We start from the raw sequence: 9,699 nt of genomic DNA, 5'->3' as shown, positions 1-9,699 counted from the left end.
CCGTTAAAATGAAGGATCAATTTGCCTATGAATTAAACAGTAATGTTTAATGACCTAATGTATTTTACTAAAACATCTTTGAAGTTTATTAAAATTTTGATAAGTTAATTCTAAACGTTTGAAAACCAGATAATTTATTCATTAATAACTTAATCGGTTAACAAATTCATCATTTCATATAAAATTAATTATTCCTGACGTTAAAATGAAAGATCAATTTGCCTATGCCTTAAACAATAATGTTTAATGACCTTTGTAAGACAAAGGGACAAAAAAAAAAAAGTAAAATTGTTCTTTCCAGTCCCCCTCACGAGACCTCCCCGTCCCTACCCCACCAATAAAACCCTAATCTTTAGAGTCACCAACTTTTGGAGAAATTTTATTGTAAATTGGTGATTCTATACAGGAATATTGCATGAAATGGTTAGTCATTTTCATGCAAGCTATATTTTAGATGCATGGAATCCTTTTTGTGTTGTATAATTTGTTTCACTTCTATGTCGAGCAACCATACTACCACACTATGTGCTGCTTATGGCTCGCCTGACTCCTTGATCACGTGCCTCTAAACTTTCTGGTTTGAGCAAATTAAAAGAGAAAGGATTTCGAACGAAAGATTTTCCACTTTCCTTTTCCAACAGCCACTCGTGACAGCATTGCTATAGGTCGAAAGCTAGATGCATGAAGAGTCTTATGGCAGTCCTCACTTCCGCCAAATATGCTGGAATTGCCCTTTAATTATGATCAGAAGATGCTTCAACGCATCATATTTTTCTCTTCTTGCAATTTTCATGTGAGGTTTTCTCTCTCTAATATTAGGATAAATGTTAATGATGTGTTTGAAAGAGGTGATCAATATAATTATTTTTGTCCATCAATTATATTTTGTTAGTGAAAATTTTATATTTTTCTTATAGTTAAATTTAAAGGGAGTATTGATCAAATTATAATTTAATCTATTTTAATTTAAATTTTCATTTTAAAAGAAATAATTAAGAAAAAATAATAGCGTAATTATCTGCGTTTAGTCTTATTAATTTCCATCATCCAATTGAAGAGTTGTTTTTAACTTTTACGTTTGAAACTTTGACCATGACTTTCAATAATTTCAATATCAAAACTGGAATTTTCCTTAGGTAACTTGAGGCAACATGTCAAAATTCATAATATAAGATTTCTATGTTTTGAATTTAATGCATCGTCATGCATGATCTTCATGAAATGACAATAATCCTAATTACACCTTTAATAGTTTTCCCTAAATTATATGAAGATTGCGAAAAAAAAAAAAGATTAAGCTCCTCACTAAAGTTTCACATTATAAACAAACCAGTCAAAAATAATTCTAAATTCAAGTTATAGTCCAATTAATAAAAACATAATTACTATAGAATTTCTTTATTTTCATAGTTTTTATGTCTTAAATTCTTCAAATTCCATAATATGGACTAAGTTCTAGTATTTCAGTCATTGAACCACGTTAGGTCAGGCCCAATAAAACTACTTAACCAATGTATCATCTGGAAATTGATTTGTTCGTGGTATTCAAGCTGCTGAGCATGATCAATCTGAATAGGGAACACTTATTGCAGACTGCCGGTTCTTGCTACAACAAGGGAGGAACGTCTCAAATTTAAATGTTTTCCTTTAATTTACATATGTGAAGGATACAAGAAATAAATAAAAATATTAAAGCCATTTTCAGTATTGTAATAGATCTCAAATTTAAGTTTTAATTAGAATCAAACCAAAAGAAATATTGAAATATAATTATATTTATTTCTTAACATGTTAATGGCGAGATGAAAACATTTATATTTTAAAAATTATTAAAAAGAAAAAATTTATATATAGATAATTAAGAGCTTAAATACATGAAATTCTATATTATAAAAGAAACAATCGAGTATGATGCTTTAATTAATTACTGGATGCTGGTTATAGTATATCATGCTCTACTTACAACTTATGAATATATATGTAAAGCAATTTTAAGATCATGAAATAAATAAGAGTTAAAAACTATATGGAATTTTTTTTTTTTACTTTCAGTTAATTGTTAAATAAGTTTAAAATTATGTTTTGAGTTAAATAAAGGTTAAATTTTTTTAATTAAGACTAAATAAACTTTAATTTTTAAAAAATAAAATATTATTTTTAAAATATTTTAATAAAATATTAATTTTATATTTTAAATATTAAAATAATTATCATTTGTTGATTTTATTCTTCCATTTATTTTTTTTAATTTTGTTTTAATTAAAAAATAATAATTTTAATTTTTAAAATAAAAGAAAATAATATTTTATTAAATAATAATTTATTTGACCTTAATTAAAAAGTTGATCCCTCATTTCATCAAAATTTAATTTGGAACTTATTTGACTAATTAAAAGTGCAAGATTTATTTATTTTTTTTAAAATATTATTTGTTAACGATTGAAAAAAAGGTGTTATATATTAAACTCGCTTAATAATATATTCATTCCTTTCTAGAGTGGCAAAGTTATCTAAAAAAAAGCTATGGGTTGAAATTTTTGTTGAAGTTTTTTTTTTTTTTGAAAAAAAGCATTAATTGGAGTCGGGGCAGCCGAGAAAGGCAGCTAGGATAAATGTGTGAAATCAGTGAAATAATATAGGCATAGGAAAAGACTGGAAGGGGAAGCTACCACCCGCCACCGTCTGTCAGGAGCTTTCCGCTAAAACCCTTACATTTCAAACCTTACATTTATGTCAACGGTCAGAATCGCTGGCTACTGCTTCATATCTATCTTTCTCATCTTTCATACATTTATATATACAGTAGCAGCAGACATCCTTCGACGACACTGAATATTGTTTCTTCTTTCTTGTTTTGCATCTCAAGTAGCTCTATATATATCCTCTTTTCTCTCTTCTTGCTTTGCTTCATTGGTTTCCAAGAATTCAACTGCCATAATGAGCCCAGCAAATCTGCCTCATCCTCATCATCACCAACAACATAGCATTCTCAATGGTCTCCGTCCATCTCCTTTGAAGATCAACAAAGAATCCCACCTTATTCACAAGCTGTCTTCTTCTACTCCTTCTTCATCAATAGCTCCTCTTGGTGGTGGAGCAGGAGCCAAGCAGCTGCAACGAAACCATCCAATTATTATCTACACTCATTCGCCTAAGGTTATCCATACGCAAGCCAAGGATTTCATGGCCTTGGTGCAAAAACTCACGGGTCTTTCCAGCTCTAGGAATGATGAAAACGCAAAACAAGGCCAAGAGAGCGAAGGCGTTAACTTTACTACTAGTAATAAGGGTTTAAAGGCCGTCGTTGGTGATGATAAGGAGTCTTCTTGCGGTGTTGATGACATTTCACCCGTTCTTAAACCACCCAAAAATCCTTACTTTGCTGATACTCCACTTTTTACCCCACATTCGGTGGATTTTTTTTGCTCCCCTAGGCCTGTATATAGATATCCTGATTCGGGTTATGCATCTCCAAGCATGGCGAATTCCATACCTCCTCCTGTTCATGAAAGGGCTACTTGAATATTGACATCATGTGATTCATCTATGGGAAATAAAGGATCAAAGTCGCAAATGAATTAATGATTTAATTTCTTTTATATTGTCTGACCTCGAGTTTTACTTTTTATTTTTCGATTTGCAAATTTTATTCTAATTAATTCAATTCATTCTTTGGCCATCCGATCGAGGGAGTTTTAATGTGGTATGACATTAATCATTTATTTATACATACTTAGATTTAGAGTGTCTTTAGTAGAAAATTAAAAAATCAAAGGTTAAATATTATCTTTATTAGGTTTAACCTTTAAAAAGAATAATATTAATATAGGCCAAATTAATATTTAAAGTCTTAACAAAATATAAATATTAATGAAATAAAAAGTTAACGTAATTTTTTCAGTATTTAAATAATTACCACTTATTAATCTTATATCAAACATTCCTTAACGTATTGTTTTCTTAGTATTATGATGTGTTTCATAGAAGGTTAAATATTACTCTTATAAGTTTTAATTTTGATAATTATTCACCTAGACCCCAAGGTTAATATTTAATCACCTAAAATGATATAAATATTAATAAGGTAAAAAATTAATTTAATTTCTTTTAAATATCTAAATAATATTAATAAATGCTTAAAAGTTACGATAACAATAACCTCTTATTAACCTCGAAATAAACCACCCCTTAATTTAGAAAAACAACGGCGCAATTTAATTACATAAGCTCTAATTGTGAATTGAATAATCTTTGCATCGACTCTTTAATTTTAGTAGAAAGGTGGGCTTTGTGGTTGATCACATGCACATCTCAGGCTCAGCCCAAAACTCTATGTGACAGACCATTTGGAATATGCATAGTCTGCATCTAGCCAGGCCTAAGCCCGATTAAAGAAATCATCTTTGTTATCCATTTTGATTTCTAGAACGAGAAGTTGAACTCCATGCACAATAAAATAAAGAACTAAAATATAAAACATTTGAAAATTTGATATTATAAGAATTAAGAAATCATAGACTAATTCGATGGTGAGTGGTCATTGTATTATTTATTTTGTTAGATTAATTCTAACCAACCACTATCTGTCCATTTCTTCCAAACATAGAAATCATATCCCACCCAATAATATGTCCCCATTTTAATTATTTTTCGCCGGTGACTCTCACCATATCATCTACCTATAATTATATGATCATTGTTATTTACATCCTCATTTTCGTATCTATACTAAAAACTTGTTATTCTAACCAGAAATAAAGAAAGGAGGTCATTGTATTTAAAAAAAAAAAAAAAGTAATAAAGAGAAATTCGATAACTTGCAAGTTTTGTGAATGAGAAATTCAAATTGCCAAAATTTCAGCAAAACCAATTTTGTTGGTTTATGGTTTTCATCCCATTTCCCAGCTGCTTCCTGCGGTTTTAGACTTGGTTATTATGATACGTAAATACCGATGCATTTGCGTTACGCATCCTTTTTCACATTTCTCCGTAACAACCCCCTTTTTTTTTAATTTTTATAATTTGTATTTTTTTTTTAAGATCAATGGATTAAAATTATAAGATTACTTTTCCATGTTACAATATTTTCTTTTGTAAAAATTAATTTTTTTTAGTTACGTGCAAGTTATATTAATTATTTATATTCATAATTTATCAATTTTCATATGTAATTTTTTGAAAAAATTCATGCTAATTGATGAATAAAATTTAAATTTTTTTTTTAAATTTTTTTAAAAATTAGTATAGTATATAAAAAATAAAGTATATGCCTCTAAATTAATATATTTATATATATATATACACACACTATCAAACTTAGATTAAGACTGAAAAAAATATATAAATATAATCATCCAAATTCTAGTAATATATATGATATATAAATTTAATTTTAGGTTACTTTTGGTTGAGCATAATCAAAATTGTAATATAAGTATGATTACATTACATATTGAATTATATTATTTGATAATGTAAAAATATTTAACATAGTGAAATAATAATTATATAACGTATAATCAATTATACTCAAAATAACATAATGATCATTATATATAAAAATAAATATAATTATAATTGCTTATATTGATTTTTTTTTATTTATTATCAATATAACTACTACCATTACTACCTAGCTACCACTGCTACTACTATCACTATCACTATTTTATCACCACTACTATCACCACCATCACCACTATCACACAATCATGACCACCAACACCATTATCATGTAACCAGTATCACCATCACCACCACTTGATTACCGCTATCATCACTTAGTCATTGTTACCTCTACCACCACCTGGTCACTACCACCACCACCATCTAACTATCACTTTCACCGCCACTATTACCATATAGCCACCATCACCACTCGACTATTAATCACTGTGACTATTGCCACTTATTATTAACATTATATAAATAAATTAAATATTAAAATTAAAATTATCATTACATTACACCATTTATATTTTAATTTTATAATTAAATATAAGAATATAATGATTACATTACAACTTTAATTACATTATATAATTTATTATATTACATTACATTACGCTCTAACAAAAATAATCTTAATCCTCTAAGAATACCAGAACTTGAAAGGAATAATTAGTTATTAGAGGAATAAAAGTGACTTAGTTTAAAACTATAATTTATAGAAAATGTTTTTATGTAAATTTTATCTATGTAAGAACTGTTTTTGCAAATAATAAAGCTACATATTTGATTAATTTTATTAGATTTTGTTAAAAATTAAAGATATTTATATTTATAATGAAGTTATATTTATGTTGTTCATATATAGTTATATATGCAAACTGCAATTTCAATTGAAAATATTTGTTAATAAAATAGAATTTAAATTTAAATAAAAATCGACATAACCGATTGAATTAAAGGTTTTTAAATAATAATAAATATATATATATATTTTAGAAAATATAAATTTCTTATTTTAGTTAATTATTTTTTATTAAAATTTATTTTGAATTGAAGTTAAATATAAATGAAATTAAAAAATTTAAATTTATATAAATTTTAAAATATTTATTTTAAATAATAAAAAAATTATAAATAATATAAATAATGAAGTAAGCACAATGTTCTCCTTTCATTTCACATATTTATATATTATAAATTATTTCATACAATTATCATAAATATAATTAATAAATTTAATTACAGTAAAATTTACATAAAATTTAACCAATGTTCATAATAAAATCATTTTACATATAATAATTATATTATAAAATTTCTTTTTAAAGAGACGAAAGAAGAAAAAAATTAAATATGAAAATAAAACGGTCTCAACAGTGGACTTCGACCTTTTGTTTTCACACTCGAAAGCTAAGAAAAGATTTCCCCATCTTCATTTGAATTTTTTCATTAAATAGCATATGTAAATATGCTATTTAATTTTTATAATTAATTTTTAATGCGCACATGAAACATCTGGGGGAGATTTTCAGTGATTTTCTCTTAGTCTTGCGTCTCACGAGTTGTAATTTTCTTTTTTTCCTTTCCTTTTCCTATTACTATTATAACTATCAAATACTGCAACAAGCAAAGATTCGGTTGAAATCCAACCAAGCAAAACAGATCACAAAGCGTAAAGAAATTAATTAATTTGATTTTATTATTTATTGCCAAATAATTAAATATTTACATATTTTTCTCATAATTGACTGTTTCACCATTCTAGGCCGAAACAGCTAAGACTCAGACCCTTAAGCGCGTCGCAACACCGAGTCACCACCACTTAACGCGTCAACAGACTCTTCTTTCGCGATCATAACGGCGTCAGCATCCCACCACGTATCCAAGTCGGATTCCGTTGCATTTGCTAACGGTGAGCTAACTTTTCTCATGTCACCCACCGTTAATCTCCCCGTGATGTCATCACTAACGTAAACCTTCTGCCCGCCGCCGGCATTTATTCCGACAAATTTTCCCAACATCGGCCGCCACTCCGCAATTATTTCTGGGATCCGACTCCCGACCCGAGTGTCCCACACCCTCAATAAGTGTCCAGACACGTTTGTATCAGCGGAAACTATCACTGACGGCGACGAAGACGACATGGAAACTGCCGGAATGTCGCTTTTCTCACCAAAAATGGAAAATACATTGAGCGCCTTATTCATATCATAAACTGACATGCAATTTCTTGACTCGTTGTCAAGGCTTAATCCTAATCCTAAACCTAAGTTATCCCAGAGCTTCACTACGTTCTTCCCATTTGTGAACTCAGACCATGATGAAAAGAGGTCTCCAAGGCTACTGTTTCTACGTCTCCTTAAATTACGATTATGCAACTGATCATCAGCATAATAACCGGAACCTCTGACACTAAAATCTTCATCAACGGACCTCCAGCTCTGTGAATTCGAAGACGATGATGCATGTTCATCTTCTTCTGCTTCGTCGTCGTCTTCTGATAGCGACGAACAAGACGTGTCTGTTTCGCTGCCGTAGTCATAATCATCATCGGTGATGAGAGGAGTTTCAGAATTGATTAAATAACGGTTTTGAATTCGAATGATGAGAATCTTAATTCTATTGATTATGGTGGAAAAAGAGGCGAGTAGGGCAAGAATCAAAGCTCCCCACTTCCAAAAACTGTAAGCCTGGTGAATCTTTTCGACCCCAGATAAAGCAAAAATCTGGGAAAGTAAAGATGGGTTTTGCAGAGAGGTTATGCCGGCTTCAAAATCGCCAATTCGATTGATCACTGGGATCTCCATGAAAATACAACAAAAACAAACAGGTGATCCCCGTCAAAACACAAACAAACACAGGGAGAAATCGGTGATAAGAAGTTGCAATGTAATTAAAATCTGGATTGAGCGAAAACGAATGAGGAAAAGAAAGACTTCAGGAGAAAATAGGTTTGCTAAAGGGCAGAGGATGGGGTTTTTAAAGGCGCAAAACAGGGACGATAATTAAAAAAATAAAAAAGAAAACGGAGGAAAGTGAGTTTGGCAGCTGATGTGGCAAATAAATATTGGTTATCCAGTATGGATAATAGAGCCACGTCAGAAAAAAGCAGCTAGAATTTTGGAAGGAGAAGAAGATAGACAGAGTGGTGAGTCAGCATATGGTAACATGATTTGCTTTAAGGTAATTTCAGAGAAAAGAGTTGGGTGATGGAGGGCCCAGCCGAAAACTGGAAACGTCAACGAGAGGCTGTGAGAGATTGATTCAGCCGTACGATGACAGCGAATATGGTGGTGGTTTAATTTGGATGCAAAGAAAAGATGCTCCGTGATTGTATGTTTTTTATATGGTCCCCGCTTTCACCAACGCCGTCCATTGATCATCCGATTGTGATCCAGAAAACAATGCCAAGGATGTTTGTGGTCCAAAATCAAATATTAAAGATAAAAATTCTTGACCTTTTAATTAAAATTCATATTAAAAAAAACAGCAAATGATAACATATAATAATTTTGAGTCGGTTTTAAAAAATTAAAAAAGCTATTTTTATGAGATAAAAGTTCTAATTGATAATAATTTTATAAATAATGTCTAAATTAAAATTAAAATACTATATTTTTTATTTATATCCTTAATAGTTTAAGTGTTCTTATAATTTTTTTAACAATATTTATCATATATGATTTATCTCTTAAATTTTTTAAAAATGTGTTTTTTTAATGTAAAAACTTTATTTTTTCTATTAATTTAATAAAATTTTCATAATTAATTACTTTATAAAAAATTATTTTATAAATATTTCATAAAATAGCAAATAATTTATGTTAAATTATTTTATTTTTCGTAAAAAAAATTTTAATTTATATAGAATCAAGTATCCATACAAGACATCTCTCTCAAATTTCATAATTAATTACTTTATAAAAAAAATATTTTATAAATATTTCATAAAATAGCAAATAATTTATGCTAAACTATTTTATTTTTCGTAACAAAAATTTGCTTTATATAGAATCAAGTATCCATACAAGACATCTCTCTCTTAATTTCCATAATTAATTATTTTATAAAAAAATTATTTTATAATATAAAATAAAATATATATTTATTTATATTTTTTTTTTTTTTTTTAAGAATTTTACTTTATATAGAATCAAGTATATGCAAGACATATCTCTCTATATATATATATATATACCAACACAAAAAAAAAAAAAATAAAAAAAAAAAAAAAAAAAAAATAATAAT

The 9,699-nt window shown here is 28.3% G+C and overlaps 1 protein-coding gene and 1 pseudogene across 1 annotated transcript; one reads left to right on the top strand and one right to left on the bottom strand.

Annotated features, from left to right (window-relative positions):
- Positions 1 to 2,815: 2,815 nt before the first annotated feature.
- Positions 2,816 to 3,599, top strand: LOC110647482 (VQ motif-containing protein 8, chloroplastic-like; annotated as a pseudogene).
- Positions 3,600 to 7,241: 3,642 nt separating this feature from the next.
- Positions 7,242 to 8,258, bottom strand: LOC110647485 (uncharacterized). The gene has a single exon (XM_058133146.1). It carries the CDS (start codon positions 8,256 to 8,258, stop codon positions 7,242 to 7,244), a length of 1,017 nt encoding a protein of 338 aa, XP_057989129.1.
- Positions 8,259 to 9,699: the final 1,441 nt, after the last annotated feature.

This window comes from Hevea brasiliensis, chromosome 13 (genome assembly GCF_030052815.1).
Source record: "Hevea brasiliensis isolate MT/VB/25A 57/8 chromosome 13, ASM3005281v1, whole genome shotgun sequence".
In the NCBI taxonomy this organism is placed as follows: Eukaryota; Viridiplantae; Streptophyta; class Magnoliopsida; order Malpighiales; family Euphorbiaceae; genus Hevea; species Hevea brasiliensis.
This window is presented reverse-complemented; position numbering and strand designations above follow the sequence as displayed.